The sequence below is a fragment of the Sclerotinia sclerotiorum genome, genomic scaffold (assembly GCF_000146945.2).
Source record: "Sclerotinia sclerotiorum 1980 UF-70 scaffold_21 genomic scaffold, whole genome shotgun sequence".
NCBI classification, from domain to species: domain Eukaryota; kingdom Fungi; phylum Ascomycota; class Leotiomycetes; order Helotiales; family Sclerotiniaceae; genus Sclerotinia; species Sclerotinia sclerotiorum.
The window spans coordinates 207,924-233,560 of record NW_001820815.1 but is presented as its reverse complement, the minus strand read 5'-3'; the positions used below and the strand labels follow the sequence as shown (position 1 = coordinate 233,560).

General features: G+C 41.4%; 11 protein-coding genes across 11 annotated transcripts; 7 read left to right on the top strand and 4 right to left on the bottom strand.

Moving 5' to 3' along the window:
- Positions 1 to 251: 251 nt before the first annotated feature.
- On the top strand, positions 252 to 2,004 carry SS1G_12451 (predicted protein; the record flags this gene model as incomplete). Its single annotated transcript, XM_001586415.1, has 4 exons — positions 252 to 597; positions 687 to 1,006; positions 1,191 to 1,666; positions 1,734 to 2,004. The coding sequence occupies 4 exons, from the start codon at positions 252 to 254 to the stop codon at positions 2,002 to 2,004; spliced, it is 1,413 nt and encodes a 470-aa protein (XP_001586465.1).
- A 1,697-nt stretch (positions 2,005 to 3,701) lies between these two features.
- Positions 3,702 to 4,457, top strand: SS1G_12450 (predicted protein; the record flags this gene model as incomplete). Its single annotated transcript, XM_001586414.1, has 1 exon — positions 3,702 to 4,457. One exon carries the CDS (start codon positions 3,702 to 3,704, stop codon positions 4,455 to 4,457), a length of 756 nt encoding a protein of 251 aa, XP_001586464.1.
- A 1,720-nt stretch (positions 4,458 to 6,177) lies between these two features.
- SS1G_12449 (hypothetical protein) lies at positions 6,178 to 7,645 on the top strand (the record flags this gene model as incomplete). Its single annotated transcript, XM_001586413.1, has 2 exons — positions 6,178 to 7,196; positions 7,252 to 7,645. The coding sequence occupies 2 exons, from the start codon at positions 6,178 to 6,180 to the stop codon at positions 7,643 to 7,645; spliced, it is 1,413 nt and encodes a 470-aa protein (XP_001586463.1).
- A 1,037-nt stretch (positions 7,646 to 8,682) lies between these two features.
- Positions 8,683 to 10,887, bottom strand: SS1G_12448 (hypothetical protein; the record flags this gene model as incomplete). The annotated part of the gene is made up of 5 exons (XM_001586412.1): positions 8,683 to 9,584; positions 9,834 to 10,496; positions 10,546 to 10,692; positions 10,756 to 10,785; positions 10,848 to 10,887. 5 exons carry the CDS (start codon positions 10,885 to 10,887, stop codon positions 8,683 to 8,685), a joined length of 1,782 nt encoding a protein of 593 aa, XP_001586462.1.
- Positions 10,888 to 11,805: 918 nt separating this feature from the next.
- SS1G_12447 (hypothetical protein) lies at positions 11,806 to 14,401 on the top strand (the record flags this gene model as incomplete). Its single annotated transcript, XM_001586411.1, has 6 exons — positions 11,806 to 11,899; positions 12,111 to 12,153; positions 12,286 to 13,025; positions 13,073 to 13,126; positions 13,180 to 14,046; positions 14,103 to 14,401. 6 exons carry the CDS (start codon positions 11,806 to 11,808, stop codon positions 14,399 to 14,401), a joined length of 2,097 nt encoding a protein of 698 aa, XP_001586461.1.
- Positions 14,402 to 15,540: 1,139 nt separating this feature from the next.
- SS1G_12446 (predicted protein) lies at positions 15,541 to 17,964 on the top strand (the record flags this gene model as incomplete). Its single annotated transcript, XM_001586410.1, has 1 exon — positions 15,541 to 17,964. One exon carries the CDS (start codon positions 15,541 to 15,543, stop codon positions 17,962 to 17,964), a length of 2,424 nt encoding a protein of 807 aa, XP_001586460.1.
- Positions 17,965 to 18,790: 826 nt separating this feature from the next.
- On the bottom strand, positions 18,791 to 19,951 carry SS1G_12445 (hypothetical protein; the record flags this gene model as incomplete). The annotated part of the gene is made up of 4 exons (XM_001586409.1): positions 18,791 to 19,432; positions 19,505 to 19,551; positions 19,815 to 19,836; positions 19,913 to 19,951. The coding sequence occupies 4 exons, from the start codon at positions 19,949 to 19,951 to the stop codon at positions 18,791 to 18,793; spliced, it is 750 nt and encodes a 249-aa protein (XP_001586459.1).
- Positions 19,952 to 20,398: 447 nt separating this feature from the next.
- On the bottom strand, positions 20,399 to 21,289 carry SS1G_12444 (predicted protein; the record flags this gene model as incomplete). The annotated part of the gene is made up of 1 exon (XM_001586408.1): positions 20,399 to 21,289. One exon carries the CDS (start codon positions 21,287 to 21,289, stop codon positions 20,399 to 20,401), a length of 891 nt encoding a protein of 296 aa, XP_001586458.1.
- Positions 21,290 to 22,229: 940 nt separating this feature from the next.
- Positions 22,230 to 22,748, bottom strand: SS1G_12443 (predicted protein; the record flags this gene model as incomplete). Its single annotated transcript, XM_001586407.1, has 2 exons — positions 22,230 to 22,580; positions 22,725 to 22,748. The coding sequence occupies 2 exons, from the start codon at positions 22,746 to 22,748 to the stop codon at positions 22,230 to 22,232; spliced, it is 375 nt and encodes a 124-aa protein (XP_001586457.1).
- A 362-nt stretch (positions 22,749 to 23,110) lies between these two features.
- SS1G_12442 (hypothetical protein) lies at positions 23,111 to 24,189 on the top strand (the record flags this gene model as incomplete). The annotated part of the gene is made up of 3 exons (XM_001586406.1): positions 23,111 to 23,114; positions 23,418 to 23,795; positions 23,981 to 24,189. 3 exons carry the CDS (start codon positions 23,111 to 23,113, stop codon positions 24,187 to 24,189), a joined length of 591 nt encoding a protein of 196 aa, XP_001586456.1.
- Positions 24,190 to 25,093: 904 nt separating this feature from the next.
- Positions 25,094 to 25,318, top strand: SS1G_12441 (predicted protein; the record flags this gene model as incomplete). The annotated part of the gene is made up of 2 exons (XM_001586405.1): positions 25,094 to 25,178; positions 25,227 to 25,318. 2 exons carry the CDS (start codon positions 25,094 to 25,096, stop codon positions 25,316 to 25,318), a joined length of 177 nt encoding a protein of 58 aa, XP_001586455.1.
- Between the last annotated feature and the right edge of the window lie 319 nt (positions 25,319 to 25,637).

The window sequence follows — 25,637 nt, the reverse complement described above, 5'->3', positions numbered from 1 at the left end:
TGCAGATAAATTTTCTTTATTATAGAAATTATCTATACATGACCAAAGTGTTCGACTAACTCAGGGGCCGTAGTGCTATGCTTTTACTACCGTAGCTTACAACACTTAATAAAATTTTACCAAAGAAGATCAGCCAACTTTGGCTTGGAGAAATTCCTTTGATAATACGCTTTCTATCATTCTTCATGCCTTAATTACATTCAATACTTCCCCCAACTCATGAAAATTTTGGCGAGGCCTAAGGATACAAGATGGGAAAAGGCAGTAAGAAGGAGGCCAGCCATGCGAATGCTGGCAAGCCTAGCGCTAGCGATAGCAAAATTTCCTCGATAGACATATCAAAGACACCTATCGTAGAGAACCCCATGTCCTTAATCCAAAAACTTACAGATTACATTCATGAGGAGGAAAAGAATTCGAGTGCTTTAAGAAGCGAGACGCAACTTCTCAAAAAGCGACTCCAGGAATCACAAGAGGAAGCGCGCATATCAAAATCTAGCGCTGAAAATCTCGAGAAAGAATTACAGCAACTACGAGATGAGACGAAATCTCGAATCCAAACTACAGAACAACTCGAACAAGAACTAAATAATGAGCGTACAAAGAATCTCAGGAGAAACATACATTCGAGTTAGAAAGAAAGAAACTTCAAAAAGAGCTAAGTGAGTTGCAGTCTAGAATGCGAGTTGGACGCAATGCTAGCACACTTTTCCAACAGGAAGTTGAGAAAGAACGACAAGTTCATTGGAAAGAGATGGAGAATCTGAAGAAAGTGATTCTTGAGTTGAATCAAAGAATCGTGAATCAGGATATTAAGAGCGATGTGATAGATCGAGGAGATATCCACAGTATTGCCGATGCTCTGGCAGGTGAATCTAACGCCGGGTTTAATGCCTGTATATCAATGTCAGTTCGAGCAGATGCATCGGAGCAGGGTTTGACGGTCAAAAATCCGGCAGTGGTTGACAAAAGCGCTATTGGTATTTTCGGTAGTATTCATCCGAGGGTAAATCCGGGCACGGGAAATATAGAACCTGTTATGTTTTTCAATCGGAGCCAGATTGAAAGAAAAGATATCTGGCAAAAATCTCTATTTCAGATATTGAATTCCAAACTCGAAAATGAAGAGGTTAGTGAGATATCAAGCCTAATTTTTTCTTTTTAAAAAATGCATACTGATAATATAACAGGAACATAAAGCTTTTGTGGAAGAGTGGCATGCTACATATACTAACCAAGATAACTTTGATATTGCGCTTTACTTGATTTTGACCTGTTTCCAAATCGTCGATACTTACCTAGTGATTGAGAAAAAGTGCATAGCTCTTGAAACTGAGCTATCGAAGCAGAAAATAAATATGTTAGAACGTCAGGAAAATCTAATAGCAGCTCATGACAAGGTGATATCTGGGATGGAAGGACGAGCTGAGTTGGCGCTGGCACAGGACAAAATATATCAGGACGAGCTTAAAGAGGCTCATAAAGAAGAAATCAACGTCTTGAAAGCAAGTTTCGAAATTGGAATTGGGGAACTCGTGGAGGAATATCGTCCTTTTAGAGATATTGCTGAAAGGATCCTGGCTCGTGAGCGTGAGTGTAGTAAACCTTCCAAAGAACGCAGTGAGCAGATCATGGATCAGGGAAATCTCGCTGCTCATGGGGGAAAGTAAGTTGCTATTCTAGACTTGACTATCAGAGAATATTCATGTTCACTAATACTTCCCTGTACGTAGCTGTCTGGCAGTTTCTAAACAAATAGCTTCAAATCCAAACGCCGGTGAAAAGGAATGGTTCAAATCTTTGTACGATGTTAGTATTGAAACTTTTATCAAGTATCAAGATTCCTTGCAGATGCGCCGACTTCTCGATATGCGATACGAGATGAAAAAGTTTAAGACTGTTCAACTTTCTGAAGCTGAGTTTGAGAGAAACTTTCAACATGTTATGATGCAGCTTACTAAGACCAAGAAAGATCGTCTTGAAAAAACTTCCAGTGGGAAATAATGGGAGCTATGGGAGAACTTCACCGATAACGATGGAGATTTAGAATCTGTCTTCACTTCAATGTGTAAGGAGTATCATGAGACAGCAGAGAATGAGAAGAAGCGTAGAAAAATGGGATTTGTAAGACGAAGCACCATTTAAATTTACGCACTCTGATGTTAATTGTTTCTAGGAAGAATAAACCAGGTCCAGTGATCTTGGATGTGGATAGTTCACTAAAGATATTTTCTTAAGAAAAACAGTAATCGAATGCAGCATTAGAGTCAAATGATTTGACTTTCATATTCTTATATGTGTGGTCAAAATTTGAAGTGATCAATATCGATCATTACATAATTAACTTGCTAGAAAATCTGGTTATTGAAAGGAGGGCATTGATCTTCATTTTGTGGGTTGATGGAACGATGGACGCGGAATAGAAGGATATGCAGTGAAGTCAGCAAGTAGGTCCGTAACTTCGGAGAGCGATTTGCTGTGAGGAACAGTAGTTGATATATACAAGATTCAATTGCGAAGTCAGGCTGTCAAACTACATAATCTTACATTCAGTGTTAACTAGATGCTGGAAAAATGTGATGGTTTAGACACTATCTAATGCGAATAATTTGTAAATAGCAACACTTGAAGAATATTTGATATAATCGCAGCAGCGACAATGATGTCTTTGATTATGTAATTTAGAGATGAATTGAAGATACTGTCCTAGTGTTAAAGCGAAGAGGGTTGCCGTGTGTGATATGTTGGCGCATAATGCTGTGTCTGTGTTTTCTCATATCATAATAGGTACCTATGTATATGAAGTATGGACTGAGAACTTAAGATTAAAACGAGTGTAACGTTTTCCACAACCACAGTTAAGAAGAACCTTTTAATTATCTAGGTATCTTCCCTCCCTCCACCTCAAAAAAAACTCAAGCTTCTATATCTTTTTGACCAATTCAGATAACACACATTCGTGTCCTCATAAAATAGTAGCCTGTGTCTGTATTCGAGTATAAGAAATCTAGATACAACACTAGTCGTTACCCGACTTTGTACTTCGAACCAATGAGGAAGGAGTGAACAACCATGTAAAATCTTACTAATGCCTTAGTTCATTACACGCATTTACCTCTCTGAACAATAATATTTCTCCTTTACTTGGAATGAAGCAATTCCTTGTCTTTTATAATCTGCACTCTCATCCCTAATATCGGATGCAATGTGAGAAATCCGTAAGGTATACTTACAACCTCGAATTCGGGAGAAATGCAGTATCAAAACCTGAGAAGGTTCTCATCTGACCATCTTCGAGGTTATCAAGATGTTACTGATGAGTCGCATATTGAATGCTATCCCGTCCGATATCATTGCACGATACTTTGAAGATTAATTCGAGGCTGAGAAAAACTTTGAGGGGTCGAAATGCCTTATTACTCACAGTTCACTCAACTTCATCTTTGGCCCGATGACTCCAATAGGGTTTGTGCCATCTCCGTTTTTACCCCCTCTCTGCATATATATATCGATTCACCTTCCAGTTCTACCAAAATTCCTTGCTTGCAAAGTCGCTGCGACGTATTCAATAAGTGGTGTGCTTCGACTGTTGATATTTCTGCCCTTATGTCGTATCAGCATCTCTAGCCAAAAACTCCAACAATCCAGTCTCACACAGCCATCCACCTCACAAACCACTGGCAAGCCCATTCATCCTCAACATGGATCCTCCTGGTTTAGCAGAGGGACCATGCATAGGTTGCAGCACCATAACGGACCGTCTCGTCGCCTCAGATCGAGTCTTCCACAATCTCCACAATGAAAGAATGCGCGACAAAGACCACAAACTTCGAGAAAGCGAAAAAAAGATCCGCGATCTAGAAGCTCGGGTTGAAACTATGAAGCAAGAAGCAATTCTCATGAAGCCATTCCTGAAAATAGGCATACAGTTACGAACTCAAAAAGTCTCGACGGAGAAGTCAAAGATGGGTTCGACGACAAATATAAAAATCGCAGAATCAGGGGAGGAATTACTCAATGTTGGTAATGCCATAGCAGACGCACTTTTGTATCAAGATATCGCTGGGGAGTACAGACGGACAGATGTCGAGGTTTATAAACGTATGTACGCTGGATTTCACCCTGATTTCATCCTGGCCAGTAAAGACTGCACTCGCTTTCTCAATATACTCAGCTGGCGTCGTACTATGGCTTTCTTCTACGAGCAATCGTATTACGAGAAGGAGAAGTTTCAGTACACGGTTTTCGCACGTCAGAGTTTGAAAATGAAGGTTAAGCAGAGAAGATGGTCTGGAGAGGAGTTTGAGACATACTTCAGAACTGATAGGGAAGGAGAATTCGCATATCGAGATATGAAGGATGAATATGAGGTCGAGTTGGAAAAATATCGTGATTTCGTAAGGAGAGGTAGCAAGAAGAATCTTTGTGGGTTCGTCGCGAAGCTTTGGTCCAAATGAGGCAATCTGGTGAAAATCATGGGGTAGAAAGATGGAGTTAGAGACAGGGGGTTTGAGAGAGGACTTTTGGTCAAGTCCTTGGGTAATGACTAGATTGGAGTTGGTGTTTGGGAGATGGTTTGATAACACTCGACCCAATATGGATTTCTTGTCGCCCTCTCGTCATGTGCCAGGTCAAATGACTGACAAAAAAGACTCTAGATCTGAAATTGTGGTGGCCATATCTCTGCTCAATTGGACCCATCGGCTTGGACAGAAGCTAATACAAAATAATGCATTATCTACCACTCTTAGGTAATAACTTGGCCTTTCAAAATACCATTCTTAGCGTATTCTAGCTCATGAAATAGCAGCTAGGAATGATGATTTGGAAACTTTTGAGTTTCTTGTCGAAAACAGAGCCTCGATGCGTGCCGTGTTATTGGTATCTGTCCGTGATGTGTTCGAGATTATTTTTGCTCTGTTCAATTGATGCATGCCAATCTGCCAATATTATCCCAGCAAGCCTAACGATGTCCCTCGAGCTTCACGACTCCATAATTTCGCCGATAAAAAATCTTATTTATCTTCAGCCAAGAAGTAACAAGAGAATAGGTGAATCTCTTGGCCCGGGGTTATTAAGGCCAAGGAAATCTTCAGTTAGCGAAGCGAGGCGTTTGATGGCATCGGTGTTGCCGTGGGGGTGTAGAAGAACTCAAACCAACCACCAGTGACCTTATCAGTAGGAACGAACACGAAAATAACAAATTAGATTACTAGGTAGGTAGTTTATACATCTGCAGCTTCATTTGGAATAAAATATAATATCATGTTATAAGTTTTAATAATAAAGAAGAAGAAGAATACATAAAAAGAGTAAAAATGAAGGTCTCGCCAAGCGTCTATCGCAATGCGGGGCACCACGGGGTTGGTGCGGGGGAAAATCTACATTCTTTGGAGAACCTAGCCAATAATATTACACAGCCTCTAATATGGGTCTCTTTATTTTTCTACTCTATACATCTCCCGAAGTAGTGCCTTTCTTTAGCACAAGGGGAAGTTCCTGAAGCGAAACAAAACCTTGGTGTTTGTTTGTGCGGCGACTTTCTGTAGCTTAGAATCTACTGTAGATAATTCTTTTTTATCCACTTCTATTGTACAGGTAAGGTTATGATATGAACGAAATCATGACAATTAGAATTTAACCTTAGAGCACGCGCGGGATAAATCCCATTCATGTTATTTATTTCTCCACACGAACATGGTATTTCTTGGGGAACCTGACTGCAAGTGGAATAGTAAGGTCTCAAGCCATGTGCCATCTACTGCGTATGTTGGGATCGTTCCTAGAAAAACTTCTAGTGCATGGAGAGGTGTGTATATGTCATTAGTGACTAACTAGACAGGTCAGGGATCATTTCTCATATCGTGGGGATATTGGCATTTTTCAAAATGTTGATAAAAGGGATACTGGATGTCCTCTTTTTTGGAAGATTAGATAGTTACAGCAGTCGAAGTTGATTGATACTTTTTCTTTACTTCCCTTTCTCTCCTCCTTCCTCTTCTCCTTCTCTAATCAATCTTTCTCCCTACCTACCTACCCTACCTACCTACCTACTTCTACATTCTCCATCTCAATCCCTCCCACAAACAAAATCCCCAAAACCACCTCAACATAACCATGTTCGGAAAAAAAACAGAAGACATATCAGATGAACGACGTTCCTCCAGCGACGACGCAATGGCCAACGCAGGTATAGGTAACACCGAATTAAGCGGTGCTGCCGCCCTAACAGTCCGACAATCCATCTACCCCATCACCCTCGTCACCATGCTCTTCTTCCTCTGGGGATTCGCATACGGTCTCTTAGATGTTCTGAACGCTAAATTCCAAACCGCACTCAATATTACTGCCGCCGAAGCAGGAGGACTCCAAGGCGCCTACTTCGGAGCTTATTTTATCGGGCCCCTGACGTATTCCGGATGGCTCGTTCGAAGATTCGGTTATAGATGGACATTTATCGTTGGTCTCTGCATATATGGTGTAGGAGCATTGATGTTCTGGCCTTCAGCCGTCTATAGATCATTCCCTGGCTTCTGTGGAAGTTTATTTATAGTCGGATCGGGACTTAGCACGCTTGAAACATCTGCAAATCCATTCATCGCTACCTGTGGACCTCCACGACTTTCAGAATTCCGTCTTGAACTCTCGCAGGCTTTTCAAGCGGTTGGTTCTGTCGTTGCTCCACTTCTTGCTTCGAGAGTCTTCTTCAAAGAAGGTGATGGACAAGATCTATCCAAAGTCCAATGGACATATCTCGGCATCGCCGCATTTGTCTTCCTCCTCGCCGTCGTGTTCTTCTTTAGCAAACTCCCCGAAGTCACAGATGCAGATATGGCATTACAGAGTGAACAATCTGCCGGTCTTACAGGATATGAAGAAAAACCCATGCGGAGACAATACAAACTTATCTTTGGTGTTGCGGCTCAATTCTGCTATGTGGGTGCTCAAGTAGGTGTCGCGGCAAACTTTATCAGATATGCTGAGGAAAGCGCGGGTCTTAGTCAAGCCGCTGCTACGGATAGATTTGCCATTGCTCAGGGTCTTTTTGCAATTGGTAGATTTGCTGCGGCGGGTTTGATGATGATTACTAAACCTCGTTATGTACTCATGATATTCATGACTGCTATTATGTTATTCATATCTGTTTCTATTGGTGTTAAAGGAGAAGCTGGTGTGGCTATGTTATCTCTCGTTCTGTAAGTTTTTCATCTCTTCTCCCTCTAATAACATCTCAAACTAATAAAATCACAGTTTCTTCGAATCCTGCATCTTCCCCACCATTTTCGCCCTCTCAATCCGCGGTCTCGGTCGCCACACTAAACGTGGATCTTCCTGGATCGTTGCCGCCGTCTCTGGCGGTGCTCTTTTCCCTTCTCTCACGGGTCTTCTCGCCGATAAAAAAGGTTATCATATCTCTATGACCGTTCCACTTATTGGTTTCTTTGTCGCGTTTGCATTTCCCATTTACCTGAATACCGTTTGTGCAAAGGAATTAGATGGTTTCAACGAGACGAAGATTGGATACGAGGGAGCGGATTTGGCGGCTGAGAAGAGAGAAGGTAGTGTGGTTTGGGAGGAGAAAGGTGCAACTGGTTCTGATGCGCATCATTTGGAGTTAGAGAATAGTGAGTCTAGAAGGAGATGATGTGGATTGTTTTTTTAGTATGTTATTTGGGAAATGGGAAAAGAAATAGGAATATGAATAGAAATGAGATATGAGATATGGGAATTGGGAATATAAATATGTCGGGATTGTTTTTAGATGATTTCTGGGATATAATTTTAGAAGATAGATTGGTTTTTTGGGTACTTGTACTACTTATTAGACGAGTTTAGACTATCTATAGACAAAACTGGCCGGGGATTAATTTACGAATTTCAACTCTATACCTCAAAATCGAAGTTTCTGCTCGAATATATAACCCAGAAACAACTCATCTCATATACATTTACAACGCATAACCACACCCCAACAACAAACCCATCCATCATCCTACCCCTCCAACCGAACTTCCCCTAAATTTCCTCAATAATAAGAAATTTATATAGGTACCGTAGGTATTATTATTTTATTACTATTCATTCATCAACTATCTCTCATCTACTAATTATCCTATGATATCCATCCATCCATCCACAAGTAATTCATCCATCCATCCATCTTATCAGGATTTAGTAAATAAACGAAAAATAAAGTATAATTACCTGGGGTGATCTACAGTAAATTTGACTAAAAAACTATTTTTTTATAAGTTTGTGTATATGTATTTGTATTTGTATTTATACATATCTAGTTGTATGTAATCTTAAATCAGGAGATTGAAATGAAATAGGAACTCATAGAATATTTTTGATTATTAATCTAATATATAATTACTTGATAATTGATGGGAGTACACGAACATATAAATCCATCCTCCCGACAATAATACATCAAATCTAGTACATGATTACAAAGACAACAAGAAATGGACAAAAAAACTTAAGTGTCAACACTAATTCTTATTCTCCCTGCTATTATTTCCTAAGAATAATCTCATGAAAAGTCTATCTATTTTTCATACACGCATACAAAGTGGTAGCTGCCAAAAATCCAACCCCTCTTATACACCAATAAACGCCATTCTCATGCCCTATCCTGCCTTTTGAATATATCGTCTGTTCATCCTGATAACATTGGTTTTAACTCCCGCTTGGTCCACCATATGGACCCTTACCTCCATCAAGAAGTAACTTTGGTTTGATGAATCCTTCATCTAATTGTTTGAACCATGCTGCATGATCCTCGGCTGTTCCATGTAACAATTGACTGATTGCACCTGAAGCTGTAATATGTGGTGCTTCAGGACGATTCGTACTGCCTGAAGTTGGGTAAGGTGTTCCCATGTCACTACTATCTTGAGGTGGTGATGGTCTTCTTTTCGGTGGTCGATTGGCTGGTGGTGGAAGATCAGATGAATCGCTATCAAATTCTTCATCACTTGTACTACCAGTTCTACCAAGAAGATCCTGTTCACTTTCGTTTTCTTTTCTTCCATTGGAACCCTTTCGACTCATGCTTGCCGATCTAACATCTGGGCTAGCGTTACCACTTGCATAACTTCCACGTTCCGCTCCTCTACGATTTCCTGGTCTAGCAAGACCATCGAGTTGCATTGAACCGTTACTTCGCCTTGGATCATTGCCAATTCCGGATCCAGAATGCTTGTAATAGTTTCCTCCCGAAATAGCTTCAATATCGAATTCGTCATCACTATCAATTTCCTCGACTACTCCAGTACGAATTCCAAGGATTTCCAACATACGTGCTGTGGTACCACCGAAAATAATAACAGTGAGCACTACAACCACAAGGACGGTTGCTTTCAGAGCCCATGAATTCTCGCCTGTCATTCCAGCTGCCAACGCGACACCAACAGCTCCACGTAATCCGGCCCAGAATAACATTACTTGATAATTGTAAGGTAATTCATCTGCGACCTCTTGTCCTCTTTTCTTTGCGCGATATCTAAGGAACCAATTAATGAGTCTCGACAGAGGAAAAACAGCCGCATATCGAGCGACGCAGATTCCAATGACGGTAACTATAATAAAAAGAGGTTTGAATTGTAAATTTATCTCTGTGAACAAAGATAATCCCAGGTAAATGAAGATGAAATTCTCCGATAATTGCGCAAGAACTTGAAACAAGTATTTGGTAGTTAGTTGTGTTCGGCGAGACATATTGTAATATGCATAATGTTTCAAAGTGATTCCACAGAACAAAAGTGTGACGATTCCTACTTTAGATTAGTATTTTACTCTTAAAAAAAAAGGGCTGTTGAAATACTCACCAGACATATGGAGGCCATTTGAGAAAAAATAGCTGGCATAAGCGATCAATACAATCAAACAGCTTTCAATCTTTGGGAATCTCCTGACATATGTATACTTTAAACCCAAAGCTGTAGCGATTCCAATAATGATTCCAATAATCAAGCTTCCGAAGAACACCGCCAAGAAAATGCCGATACCTTCGAATAAACTTAGGAGGCCCAGGGTTCCTGCATTCCCACCCTCTTTATACTTTTGTGCTGTTTCGAATAATACAATTGCGATGGCGTCATTGAGGATTGATTCTCCGAAGATGACTGTATAAAGTTTTGGGTCGACCTTGTAGGTGTTGAAAATGGCCAAAATGGTAACAGGATCGGTGGCAGAAAGTGTTGCTCCAACAGATATGGCATCGACGAAGGTCATACTAACTCCATCAAGGGGAATTCTTGTATACAACCATAATACCAATCCTAGCACAATTGCCGATATGAAAGTCCCGGCAAACGCAAACGTAAGAATTGTCCCAATATTTCGGAAGAAATTCGCTTGATGTAATTCGTATCCGGACGCTAGAATAATCGGTGGCAGAAGTAGATTGAAGAATATCTGATCATCGAAGCTCACAAGACTTTGTATTGAATTTCCGGCGCTGACTCGAAGGATCAAACCAATGGTCATACCTAGTTGGTTAATATCTACACTACAAACAGCTTGACCAAAATAACTTACCAGCAAAGATAGAAATGGAGGTTTCATGAACAGCTTCAACTTTCTTAATCTGAAGCAAATAACTTGTAAAGAGAGCTACGATGAGTAACATAATTAAGATGAAGAGAGCCCATGATGAGAATATTTCCTTCTGCGATGAATCGGGTGCTATTGACAAGGGCAGTTGTTAGTTGGGAATCCCCTTCGGATATCGAATGGACTGTAGCATACCATCAGGATCTTCTTCCTCAGATTGCCTCTCTATCAGAGGATCAAAATTAGCAGATGCGCAATATAGTGGGTTGTTGGAGTCGCAAACATACTCAGAAGCTCGAAGGCCGAGCCTGCGATTGCGGCATACATGATGAAAGATTGTCGACTGTTGCGATGAGATGATTTGATCTGAAATTTATCAAAGTAATATTCTAGGTTTGCGAAAGACAGTACAGTCGCTCAAGGACGAGCAGGGAATAGTAAAAGAACGACGCATGTATATCAGTTGGATGATAGTGGAGAGGGGTGCTTCGAATGCGATACTGGAGTTCGTGGGATTCTGGTGGAGAAAGGTATTTTTGGTTGGGTTTTGTGGTTTGGAAGGAACTACAGAGAAGGTAGTAATGATTAACTAATGCTACCTGCTTAGGTACATCCAGGTTATCTCTGGCCAGGTTGTCATTTCATCAGATTAGATAGGTGTGAAACATATAAAGTGTCAAATTGTCTGTGAATGATGCAGAATAAAAACATTTATTAATCATTTATTAATTATACCTATTACAAAGAATTATAGAATCCATTGTAACTTCTGTACGAGTAGTTATTTATCAAACCAAAGTTCATGTGACATTTATGTCGTATGAATCCTATTACCGTCGTCATCATGGTTTTGGAGAAAGCAGGTACATAGTAGATACTCTTGTATATTTCTGCCTCATACTGTAATGGTTATGAGCATATCTCGAGTATAGTATAGCGGGGGCAGCTACATATAAAATTGATTATAGTCTGTCGCGTTTGTTTCTCATTACGTATGCGTACCTGCTATGCTGTAAGCTATGACCCATAGCCCACGAGTTCTCCATCTCCATAGGCACACCAGCTGCCAGCATCTATAGACTATAGATATGAGAAATCCAATTGCTCTACGGAGTAATATTCTCATTCTTTTCATTGGCCCTTAGCATTCAGCCTCACTCTTAGCCTTACTCCTAGCCACTTTTAATTGGTCAGGCTGAAATACTTTCGTTTGTAATTGTCTTGTTCTCAGCTTACATAATTTTCATGTCATTCGCCGTATCTCACCTAATCATCAACCTTCACGTCGCATCACATCATATTAAGTTGATCAAGAAACGATTCAAATCTTTACATACCTGTGAGTATTGGGTACTTATTCATCTAGCAGCCTCGCTGTTACTTTGGAAATATATTTCATTTATCCATCATCCAAATCTCCAATCATTTTAACATTTGGAGTTGTGCTACATCGTATTGATTTCAGCACATGTACAGATCTCAAATGTTCCGATGCACCTCATACCCATTTGACTCTGACGCACTGGCACTGATCCACCAGACCATCCCAGCAGACGAAGTTGTTCCGCATGCACAGCAGCCTACCTCAGCCTCGTGATGCCCAGAATCCATAGGAACCAACTCGTTTCCGATTCCATTATTAACATCAAACGCCCTGCATTCCCATTATTAAGGACCTTTGAATCCCATCAATCGAACTTTCTGTCTGACTGCCAACCTCAACAGGATCAAAAAGCAAACGAACTTTAACTTTTCACGCGTATATGATCGACTGAAAGAGGAGCATCGGATATCATTGACCGGAACTTTCGACTTAGGCCAGGCGGCCTATCCCTACAACAACGATATGGCGGAAAATGACACAACGCGTTTTCGAGGGGAGGAACAAGGCGATATACAAAGCTTAGACTCGGAAAGGGACAAAGATACTCGAATGGACGACCCAAAACCTGCCAATGAGCAGTCACCGCTTTTGTCCCCGTCAGAGTCGGAGGAAGAAGAAGGTCTCATGAACGGCGGCAACATATTAAATCACGAACACGATACTTTTTCGGAAACAAAGGGAATATGGTATATGATACTTTTGACCCTCAGTATAGGTGGTTTACAAGTCGCTTGGGGAGTGGAACTATCCAATGGAACTCCATATCTTTTATCATTGGGTCTGAGCAAGTCCTTGATGGCTTTAGTATGGATCGCAGGTCCAATGTCAGGGGCTTTGGTTCAACCATATATTGGTATATTAAGTGATAGATGTCGTTCACCATGGGGTAAAAGACGACCTTTCATGGCTGTAGGTACCGCGGCTACCGTCCTTTCTTTAGTTTTCTTGGCTTGGGTAAGAGAGATAGTTGGAGGATTTCTAGGCCTGTTTGGTGCAGATAAAGGATCAGAAGGCGTCAAAGTTACAATTATCGTTGTTGCTGTTCTACTAGTTTATATTCTAGATTTTGCTATAGCTACAGGTTTGTGCCGATTTACTAACATCAGAAAACCCACTGACTTTCCTTAGTACAAGCTGCCATTAGAGCGTACATTCTCGATTGTGCCCCAAGTCATCAACAAGGTTGGTCATACAAGGTCTGTATTATCTGCAGACAAGCTAATATTCATCGATAGAAACTGCAAATTCGTTCGCTAGCCGCGTCATAGGTATTGGTAACATTGTTGCATACCTCGCTGGTTATATTGACCTAACAAAGTATTTATGGTTCTTCGGAAATACGCAATTTAAAATTCTATCTTTGGTGGCTTGCGTGGCTCTTTCTACGACTGTCATCATAAGCAGTGTCACCATCAAAGAACGTGATCCAAGTAATGAACCAATTCCAGCCGAAGCGAAGTCGGGACTTCTAGCATTTTTTAAGCAAGTCTTCAAATCTATCCGGCGTTTACCTCCTTTGACTCGCCAAGTTTGTGAAGTGGAATTCTTTGCTTGGATTGGTTTCTTCCCTCAACTCTTTTATTCGAGCTCTTATGTTGGCGATATTTATGTTCAGCCATATCTGAGAGCGAATCCCAACATGACTCCAGCAGAGATCGATAAGCTTTACGAAAAAGCTACCCGTGTTGGGACTTTTGCTCTTTTGATGTACGCTATTACATCATTGTCCGTCAACGTTATTTTGCCGTTCTTCATCACTCCATCCTACGATACACCCTCGTCCAGTGCATCTATATACTCTCACAAGAGTTATACAACACGTTTCTCACGCTTCATGGAAAATCTCGCCATTCCTGGTTTGAATCTTCGTCGTGCATGGCTCATAAGTCATCTGCTATTCGCAGCATGCATGTTCTCAACTCTTATCGTACGATCGATTGCAGGAGCTACGGTTTTGATAGCTTTAGTTGGTGTATCATGGGCTATGACATTATGGGCCCCATTCGCTATTATTAGTGCCGAAGTCAGTAAACGTGATGCTGTGCGTAGAGCACGACAACAATCAATGGTTGGTGAGGACGATTTGGATGAAGATCAAGCTGGTAAATTTTCTTCCATCACAGTTGATCTTCGCTTTTAATCACTAACAATACCTCAGGCATCATCCTAGGTATCCACAACATGTCGGTAGCCGCCCCTCAAATCATCGCTACACTCGGTAGCAGTGTAATCTTCAAATTTATGCAAAAGCCACGTGGAATACCTGGAGATAGAAGTTTCGCTGTTGTTATGGCTGCAGGAGGTTTCAGTACTTTATTTGCCGCCTACCTAACTAGTAGAATTAAAGATGAAATCGAGATTCCAGGGGAAGAAAATAGAAATAGGGAAAGGAGCAGAAGTAGGACGAGACTTAGTAGGAGAAGTACAGAGACTCCGCTCATTATGGCTAGTGGATGATGCGAAGACGATAAATTTGGCGTAGGTCTAAAAAACGGGAGGTGCGGTCGGATCAGGAATGGTTGGCCTGCAGGCGGGTTCATGGTTAAGGTGTTCTATTGAATGAAAGTGTGAGTTGAAATCGGAGTCGGAGTGAGAAATGGAGAGGCATTAGGATTTCGGTATGATGAATGACATAGAGTGGAAACAAAGAATGAGTTGAATTTTGAATTTTTGTTTTGTACACGTACTATACCATCTATACCATCTATGCATTTGAGATGTATATTATCTTTTATACCTATTGCGTTGCGTTGCGTTGTTTTTTGTTGTCTTGCGTCGTTGTATTGCGGTTTATCGTATTAAACTCTAAATTTTTTGATTCTGTGGTTCTTTTGAGATGTGGATTTTTGGAATGGACTTTTTGTGTGTAGGTAGATAGGTAAGTAGGGAGGTAGGTAGATAGGTAGGTAAATAGGCATACTTATTTTATTGAAAGCGGTGTGATATGATGTGATGAGTTTAAAGATAGAGGTAGGAGAAGAAGGGAAGAGGTTTATTTGGGTGTGAGTGTAAGTGATGTAAGTTCTTTGGTGCTGTAGAGGATGAGGAAGGATGGGATGACTCGCAAAAGCATGTTTCTGTTTATAGTAAGTATAGAGAGAGATGCAAGCAGAGGGAGCAATTAAATAGATATTCGTGAATCATAGTGATGAATGATCTTGTGGGAAATTATGTGTCATAATGAATGTAGATGTGATGATGATCCGTATAATAATTAGGATAATCAGGAAAGTCATAACACAAGATATAAATATAGATATGAGCAAGACTAAAAAGTACAATAAACAACTGATTCACACCCAGCTCCAGCCCTAGCACTAGCACTCCTAAGATCTATTTAAGAGATTACTTTTCCTACTCTTTCCTTTTCTTTTTTTCTTCTCTCTTCTTTTGTATATCAAGGAGAGGTTTCATTTCTTACTGCGGATCGGATATAATGAATTAAGTATCGAGTATCGAGTATCGAGAGTTTGATATTTTGATATTTTGATAGTGTAAGTTAGTGGGAGGTTTGTTGATATCAATATATCAACATATCAACATCACCTCAAAACTTACCATCACCAACTCAACTTCGAGCAGAAGATATATCTATCATGACATTTTCAGAACGCGAAAACAATCTTGGAGATTCTGATCATCAGAGAGCTGAGATGTCGGTGTCGATGTCGGTACCAGAGGGGCCCACGGATTTGGGAAGAAAATTTGGATCTATGTCTGTCTTGACTGGGGAGTCTGCTGCGGGATACCAGGACGGAAATCAGGGCCAGGATCAGAACCAGCGAGCTGGAGATTTGGATGGAAATAATGAGCATCAAGATCCTCGAGTTCAACAGCAGCTCACACATGGATCGGTGAGAATTGAATCACTACCCACCGAAACACAAAACCTACCATCTGCAAGACAAAACCTTCGTCCAATCCCCACGTTCGGACCAGGAAGCTGGAATGAATTTGTATCAAGAGCTAGAGATCGTAGTACATCACCTCCTGCGCGAAATAATGTACCGGTGAATCCATCACCAACCCAAACGCAAAACATCCACCAAGAAGATCCCATCGTGTTCGAATACCCATTTAATCACCATCAAATTTTGTCTGCATCAAGACCAATAAATAAAAATCCTCATCCTCAGAATTCCCCACCGGACGGTCTTCCACCTGCTAATGACAATAGTACTTTATCACACGCAGAACGCATATGGATTGCAGCACATAGGAATGAATCGGCATTAGTGTTATCCGACGGTAGCGACGTGCAGACCCCGTTCACCCAAGCAGGAACTCAAGCTCGGGAGTCCATATCCGATGAGAGCCGCAGAGTCATGAATCAAATTTACTCCTTCCCACCACCAGGTTCACGCTTAGATGTCGAACGCAGCTTATTGCATATGGAGGAACGAATGCAACATGTAGGTCAACGATACAGGTTTGAGTTTTTAGAACGAAGACATTTAGCTGAGATGGAGGGTTCTATTCAGCAGTTGGCGGTGCCCAATAGACACGGAGTTTATCCGAATATTACGGATGAGATGATTAGGTTACAGAGGGATGTTAGTAGGGTTAGAGAGGAGGTGCATAGGACTGCGGAGACGAGATCGGTTTCTCCTTCGAGTGAGGAGGGAGGTGTATGGTTGATCGAGGGGGAGGATGAGGGAGAAGTGGAATGGTCCACAAATACCAGGGCAGATCATCAGGATGTCCAACCTGTTCCAGCGATGCAAGAAGTTTCTACTCTTCAAACGGATACACGGGATAACGAATCCAATCCAGAAACTGAGAACTTGCAAGATATATCGCCGCTTGAAAGACGTGATATATCTCCGCATCCACGTCAACCTCACATATCCACCGCATACGCAAATGAAATTGCATCTATCATCGAAGCGAGTAATCGAGCTAGTGCCGAGAGAACAGAGCATGATATTGCTCGGATGCAATTGACACCGGGGCCACCGGAGCCACCACTATCCTATAGAACGATATTTCCGCACGAGGGAAATGTTGAAAATGCCTCTAGGAGTACGCCACAAATTCCAACCCATACAGGTAGAGAATCAAGAAATGCTATGAATGGAACAATGAATCCTGCTACACGTACACGGCGTCTACAACCAAGTACCAGTTACCACAGAAGTCCATCACATGAACAAAGTACATCTCCCACGGCCGAGCAACAATTCAAGGCTAGGACATTGTACCGCATACAACCACCGGCCCCTAATACCGCGCACGATTATCTAGCTAGGTGGCAATTGTACCTTAAAAGATCCGCTTGGAGAATAGGTTCCTGCCTCTACGAAGAATTGTTGCGTCGTCGAGGGAGATACACATTAATTCCTCCCGCCTCTAGCGCCATCTCCATCGAAGACGTTAGTGGGACCACTCGCTCTGATAAGGAAATCCTCACTGCGTATTTGCTCTCTGCATCTGATGGAGTTAAGGAAATTTTGAGATTGGTAGTACAGGATGGGATGCATGTTCAAGAAGCATGGCATTACATATTATTGTGGCAAGAGTTTATCTTGGAGTGGCCGGTGCATAAATATCATGATGAGCATGGATTAGTGCCGATGGATCTGATGATGATTATGCAGGGGTTAGATAATGGATGGGGACGCTGGAGGATGACCTGCAAGTGTAGAAGTGAATGTGCTGAATATCTTGCCAAGAGAACGATTTATAACCCATTTCCCTCCGCAGAGTTCCTGACTGCCAGGGTGGATTACGGAGTTATCACTACGCAGATTCTTCGGGATTATTTTGGCTCCAGACTCGTTCTCCTTGACCAGCAATGGAATTCCTTAGCAGCATTGAGAGAGAAAAATTATTTCACAGCACGCATACTTCAGCTCGCAACAAATTTCGCTCGGGGTTGTATCAATGTCGAAACTGTAGCAGTCAAGCTACTATTCGATGAATCGGAGAATGCAAAACGTAGAGAAATCTTCGATAGACTTAAAGTGGAAGAATTGCTACTTGCGGGTCCATGCGGGGCATTAAGCACTTCCCGCGCATGAAATGAAATGAGTGTTGGACATAGATTGGTAGGGTATATGTTGGAGGGATCTTTGGTACCGGAGGACGGAAAGCGGATCTTTGAGTAGTTTGATAGAGGGGTCTTGTTGAAGAGAATTTTATAGGTGGGAAGGCATTGGGGGGTGGAATTGGATGAGGAGCAGAGGGGGGCCACCAGGGCTATTTTGGAGACGAGACATGGAAATGAGGGCCAGGCAGAGTCGAGTACAATCACAAGAAATGCTTAATGCTGAGGAGCTTGGAGAAGATATTGAAGTGGAGATTTGATAAAGTAATGAGATTTGGGATAACTTGGTTTTTAAAGAATAAATAGATAGATGAGTAATATAATGAACACGTTGGATTTAAGAATATCACGTTTTATGCAAATGCCCTATGCATGTAAGTGTAAAGGCGTATTCGCAAGTAACTGTAATAAATATCAGTAGATCTATCTCCGAGTTTTGAATAACCAAATCGAGTAAATGTTGATATTGTTCTCATCTCTAAATCATTGAAGTATTTGGCATAGGTTGCTGCGACTTTGCGTAACTGGACTACCAGACAAGTTGAAAACGATTCTTAATCCATGTATTTGCTACATGCCACTATATCATTCAAGTCGTCGATGTACTGTCCACTGGTAAACGAATGCAATGTATTCTTTTCTTTCAAATGCCTGCCATATGTTGGTTGAGAGCTTCCCCTCTGATTTTAATATTAACAAACGGTCGACCCTTCTTGCAGATACTCCTATGAACCCAAGAAAACGCCTCAACTCCACTCTCTAATTCATACAAATCCCATTACCATACCTATACCTCCAAATTAAACATGCAACGTTTTCTTTTCCCTTGCCTCAATCTCCCTCAGCAAAGCCACCAAATCCCCTTCATTATTCTCCATCTCCAAACCCCTTCCAAGCCACTCTCTCGCCTCCTCTAACCTTCCCATCTCCATCAAACATCTTCCCCTCCTCCACCACGCCTTTGCATTCCCACCCCTCTTAGCCTCAACACTACATTCCGCATCCATAGCTCCCTCAACCCAATTCTGCAACGCCATATGCGCCTGCGCTCTATTTGCATACAATCCCGACACCTCATCTCTCACCAAGCCACAAGGTTCCCAAAGAGGTCTATTGAGCGCCATTTGTAAACCAAGAGTATACATTTTAATAGCTTCTCCATGTCTGCCTTTGCGAAACTCTCCATTTCCAGATTCCCGCAATTTGGTAATGTTGGCGGATCTTTTGGGGTTCACTGGGACGGGTGGAGGAGGAATTCCAGTCGGTGATTCCATGGCGATGAGTGTGCGACAGAGGTTATTGATTGTTTCTAATTCTTCATTGAGGGCTTTAGAGTTGGAGGAAGTTGATATGGTTTTTGATTTGTGATCGATATGTAGAGGTAAGAGGGTAAAAGTTTCAGTCTCCTCCATTTTGGCGATTGTAATAATTCGATTCGACTTCTATGTAGATTGATGATCGCAAGTTGTCAGATAGGTAAGTTGTCGATAGAACTTTTGGCTATTTGTAACTACGGTTGTGTAACCTTTATGTGTGTCCTTAACAAAAAGCTGTCCTTTCGCTGGAAGTGCGATCAGCCTCGCTTACCTAATATAAATATGCGCTAATCATTTCCTCCCCGCACATATAAAAATGAATTACGTATACCTACTTCGATTTTATAGCATTCTATTTCTACCAATTCATTTACTACCCGAAAGCATAATATTCAAGAGTCTACTTGTTCGTTGTATGTTTTGCCATTTCATTTGAAAATATACATACACACATACACACATACAGACAGACATACAGGCATAAATACGTATACACAGATATACATACATACTCTCATACTCCCATACTCCTATACATCCATCCCTTGATATCTTATAAACAAATTCCAAATAAACTTATCGAGAGTAAGACCTTGAAGAACATACATCGACAAGTAATAAAACAAATCCTTTCGGAGAACACATGAAAGGTAAATACAATGAATCCCTCTAAAAACAACATTGACAAACATTAAAACAAATCCATTGAGAAAATACATGGAGAATCGTGGTATAATAAATCTCCCGGTAAAACACCATACAACAGATAACCACCCAAAAAAAGCCACCCCTATCCTATGCGTGAAAATGTTTCAAACATACAGCTTCTTCTAAGCTTTAACCAAATTCTAAATCGCAGTCGTATGTTGGCCAATCATTCTTTCTATTCTTTTGCCTCTTGTTCTATGGACCATGCTCACTTGTATGAGGCCTATAGGTGATTGAGAAAGAAGAGCTTTGAGAAAGGACAGCTTTGAGAAAGAACAGCACAACTGTACGAGTGCCTTTGGATCATTTCGCACTCCGGGCCTCGGAAGCTTCCTTCCTTGAATCTTGAGCCTCCCAGGCCTCAACAGCTCTTCCCATTCTTTCTTAAAAAGCCTTGTAAGCTCTCTTCTCTAGTTCTTGAGCCTCATGGGCTCTCTTCTCTAATTCTCGAGCCTCGCGAGCTCTCTTCTCTGTTTGTACAGCCTCTTGAGCTCTCCTCTTCTCTTCTGCTCGTCGAGCGAGGAAAGCCTTTTTCCTTGCTTGTTGAACCTCGCGAGCCCTTTCTCGTGATTCTTGAGCCTTTTGAGCTCTTATCTCATCTTGTTGAGCCCCTTGAATTCTCATCTCATACCGTTGAGCCTGTTCAGCTCTAATCCCTGCTTTCATATCCTCGAGAACTCTCCTTGCCTCCTCTATTTCTCGAATGCGAAGAACTTCCTCCCATTCCAGCCGAGCCACCTTGCCTCCCTGTCCAGAATTGCCAGCTGTTTCATCTTCCTTCGGATTACTGGATGAGGTTTTGATCCTGAGTTTTAGTCGAAGCTGTGGCTGAGCGTTTGGAGGTGTGTATGTCAGTTTAAGCCGACCCCAACTCATAGTGGCTGGAGCAACCGGGGCAACTGGGACGGGTGCATTCATATTCGGGCTTTTCTGGATATGCTTCCGCCTCTGAGGTCCTTGTTTGCCAGCAGCAACATCCTCAGATGTATCTCTCTCCATTTCTGCATTATGTGCTTTATGTTCTTCTGTAGTCTTGACCCGCTTGTTCGAGGTAGTGGCAGCTGCTGTTGCCTTTCGCTTTCTCTTTGCATTCTGCACTAGTTTCAATTCCTTTACCTTCACGGACTTGTTCAAAGTTCGCCCGCTGCTTGGCCTCCCGACAGTAGTGTTCTCTCCTGCTTGACCGCCATCTGTTACTGAGGCAATAGACGCTCCGCTAGGTGGTGTGTAGGCTGAGGCCTTGTTTGACTTTGGATTTGGTTCTGGAAATGACATTTTGTGAGTTCGGATTGTAAAGGTCGTTCCCTGAATCAACGGTTGTTGTATAGTTATGAGAGCCATCATTTGATTTCGATATGATGGTCGCTCGATGATGATAGACGTATAAATATGACTCTTTTATTTAATTACGATGGTCGTTGTCTCGTTATGGCGATGGGGTTTTCCGGTCTCGACCTTCGTTGTCTAAAAAAGTAAACAGAGTTGTGCCCCAAAGGCGGGTTACTTTCCGAGACGACTCATTAGCGTCCTTGTAGTCATTTTGTCTGATAGTTTTACTGTACTTGATACGGACTGCCTTCGGGATCGCTACTCTGTGATCTTATTGGATTAGATAAGATAATGAGGGCGTTTCAATTATAAAAAAAGTCCGGGTTAGATAATACAACATTAAAAGTTTAAAATTCTTCGAAAATTTGAATTGAATATGAAGATTATTATGTGATTCGAGTAGAGACGCTATCCAAAACTTAAAAGAAGTAACGAGATAGATTGCAGATAAGACACATTCTACCTCGAAGAATATGCTTCCATCGCCGGTCCATGGCAATTTCCCGATCAAAGTTTTTGGTGTTATTCATGTAAGACGATAATGAACTTACTCATTGTTCAATCACAATCACAAATATCACGATTACCGTAAAATCTTCACAGTGAAGTAGGCAAAATGAAAAAAAAAAAAAAAAAATCTATTTGAATATCTCAACCTATGTGACTGTTGTGTTCCAAAATGATTCAAAACTAAGTACGAAGCACAAACTTTGGGTCTTTGATTGTTGCTTTCGAGATTGTCATGAAATATTCCCAAGATGCGCAGCAGTCCAGCACCGTGGACATCCTTTCCATCCCCAGCCTATCCACCCATTATCACCCAGCCCTTTACTCCAAAACGCCTATCGTATCCTCGTTATTTTCAGTAGAGAACCGAATAAGAGCTTTAACGGCCTCCAGATATCTTCTTCGCGGAAAAGTCGAATTTTAACTTGAGCGGCTTCCATTCCGGTGTACGGGCCAAGACATAACTGGCAGGTATGTCCCACTCATCAATTTCCTCCTCCACCTCATTCGTGACGGTAGGGTCCTCAGCTTTAGCAAGCGCCTTTTGCTTGATTGAGGAGATTTTTGGCGCAGGAGAGGCGGCTTTCTTTTGTCTGGATCCAAGAGAAAGTTTGATCTTAAGGCCCGTTCTTGCCTGTTCGGCTCTTTTGGCTTCGCGTTTGGCCCGGTCTGGCTTCTGTTTTTGCCTCTTTGGCAGCGAGTCAAGTTGTTGGCGCCACTGATTGTCCTTCTGGAAGATAATGGCAGTTGTTAGTTTATAATTGCTTGCTTCGATTAAATATGAATGAGTGAGTTTATATCGAAATTTGAGGATTTGGAACAAATTTGAGGATGTCGAGACGGCGAGGAACTTGAAGACGAAAGAGAAATCTACACTTATCCTTGTTGGTAGAAACATCAATTTCTATTTGGACTGATTAGAACCAATTGGGGTTGAATCTATTGGCTTTCTTCATTTTTGCTTGCTAGCGCCCTTCCGCTAGAAGAGCCCGCCCCTATTAGCCTGGAGCCAAGTTCACTAGACTGAGAAATTTACTATACATTCGCATCCTCATATTGGTAAATATTTACACCCCTCATAACATACAACAATGATATTTTTTTCATTTTTAAGACACGAGATGGTATTTAGGATTCAATTTCTCACAATTTCTCACAATAGACTTGCCCCCTTTATAGATTTGTGAAATATCGCTCGCTAAAGATGACGCTTTGACCACATAGTTTTTCAAGTGAGTGATGTCATCATAAACCGTTGGAATGAGTATCTCCCTTTGATAAATATCTTAAATATATCTCAATCGCTCCTTCCCATCTAACTTCCAACTTGTTCTCTTTCTAATTATATTTATTGCGTAACTCAATCTCAAAAATTATGGCGTCTGCAACCTCGAAAGAATATGCTGTGAGCTAATTTTTGCCCTTCTACCTCTATATCCTGAGTTCCTACTGTGAGTTTATTTCATATTCCACTAAAATTACTCCAATTGCCTTTTTGGGTTATTAACTATACCTCCAATCCTTCAGCAGTGAAAGCTTCTAACATACAACCACTAAATACACATAGATTTCTTCCTCGTTCTCCTCCGTACCCTCCTCCACAAGCCCTCTCGCGCCCTCCATCTTTCCAACATAGCCTCCCAATCCTTCGGTGAAGCATGGGCCGCCCTCGACGAAGGCGATCCCTACGCTGGTCCCCTTGCCAACATTCTCCCCGTTCTCTCCACCGCCTCCGGTACAATACTCGAAATCGGTCCTGGCTCAGGCGAACAAGTGCGATTTCTTACAAATGAACATGTAGAGAGGGTGTATGGAGTAGAACCATGCGGGGTTTTGCATGAACTGTTAAAAAAGTCAGTGCGGGAGGCAGGTTTGCAGGGGAAATATAGGATCTTGGGATGTGGAGCTGGGAGGGAGAGTTTGAATGAGGAGTTGAAGAAAGTGGGTTTGTTGAAAGACGACAAGAAGGGAGGAGTGTAAGGGGAAGTTTTCGATACCATCATTGTCATCAGGGTTTTATGCTCTGTGAATAATTCGATCGACACCATTGATTTCCTGTACAAGTTGCTGAAGCCTGGCGGTAGACTTATTATCTTCGAACATATTAAAATCCCTGGTGGAAAGGCACAGGTATTTTGGTGGCTAGATGTACGCAGATTCTGTATCAATTGGCTGGCTGGAGCTTTTTCATGGGTAATTGCCATTTGAACCGAAGGACGGATGACTACTTGAAAGCGGTGGGAGAGAAATATGGGGGCTGGGAAAAGGTGGAATTGAAGACTGTTGGGGGCTTTGCTGTGCTTCCATTTGTGTCTGGGGAGTTAGTTAAGAGGAGATAGTGAGATAATGTGAATCTTTAGGGATATTTATGTACTTACTTTTATTGCTCAATAACTGGTCTATAAGGAGGAGAAACGAGACAACTAAATTTTGAGCTGGGTGCAGCAGATAGATGAGAATATTGGATGTCCCCCGTACAAATGGATATAACGAACAGTATCGTATCACACATTTGCCCCAGGATGTTTTGTAGTAAGTGAAGAATTGGCAGGATGATCACATAGCCAATTTTGGCCACAATTATTTTGAATTATAGTCAAAAAATATACGAAGTGAGGATGGCACAGGTTTTCTATTCAAATTATACCAGCTGTCAATATTTGAAATATCCAGATGAAGTTGTTTTCATATAAATCTCTCCTCCTCCGGTATGACTAAAGTATCTCAGCATTATTGGCATGGTCCTGAAGATAGCTCAAAGAAATAAAAAGGGAACCATAGCAGAAAATACTAGAACATTGATATAGAAGGCTCAACACCATGTTGCCGAAGAATTGCTGAGTAGACAGCTCACGATTTGTCGTAAAATCTTACCTGAGCCAAAATTGAGACCTATGATCCCAATCTATAGAAGTGTGTTAAAGCTAGTGAGTAGAGTAATGAAATTCATGTACCTATGGATAATAAATCAAAAAAAGGAAACAAAGAGGAGCTTCATGAGGGGTTCCATGGAGTCACATGATCTTTTCACGTGATACCAGAAATCGATCTCCTGCGCGTTTGCAACCAGATAGCTTGCTTCTAAAAGTAGGGTGAATAGAGTGAAATTATTGACATCCCTCATATAACCCAGAGTCTCGCAAAACCATGTGTTTTTGATCTTTCACAATCTTTCAGAAATACGCGGAGAAACGACATGCTTTTTCGAATTTCGATCACTGCATCTTTGTTCACGAATTTAAAATGCTACATTTAGAGATTAGCAGTGACGACGATCAACCGGTTAGATTCAAGCGAGCCAACTTGGAAGCAGAAGCATTTGAGTCACGTAAGTATTGTAGATATTCTGAAGAATGAACACGAAGACGGAATATAGGCAGGATAATGAGTTCAAATAATGCTATCATGACCATGAAATCTTCTATCCCAAAGCTTAGCCAGAACCGAAGCAAGAGCATCAAAATATGAAGAGCTAGGCTGAGAATTCTCAACATACCAAGATCACTTCGACGGCGTCCTGATGTAGTTTTCTCTGCCAGTAGAAGAAACTGGGATAATTAGAACCTAGGAAAAATCTAAGGAACAGTATGCAAAGACAATAAACGAATTTTATACAGAATGATGACTTGACAACAGGAATCGAGATATTCCAAGACCTCCTTCTCACTTTTTCGAAACTGCTGTTCATACTAATCATGCACATCCCTAACCTTGCAAATAAGAATAGATTTATAAAACTAATCTACAAGAAACAAGATGTATGTATACTTATAATTCATTCAATAAT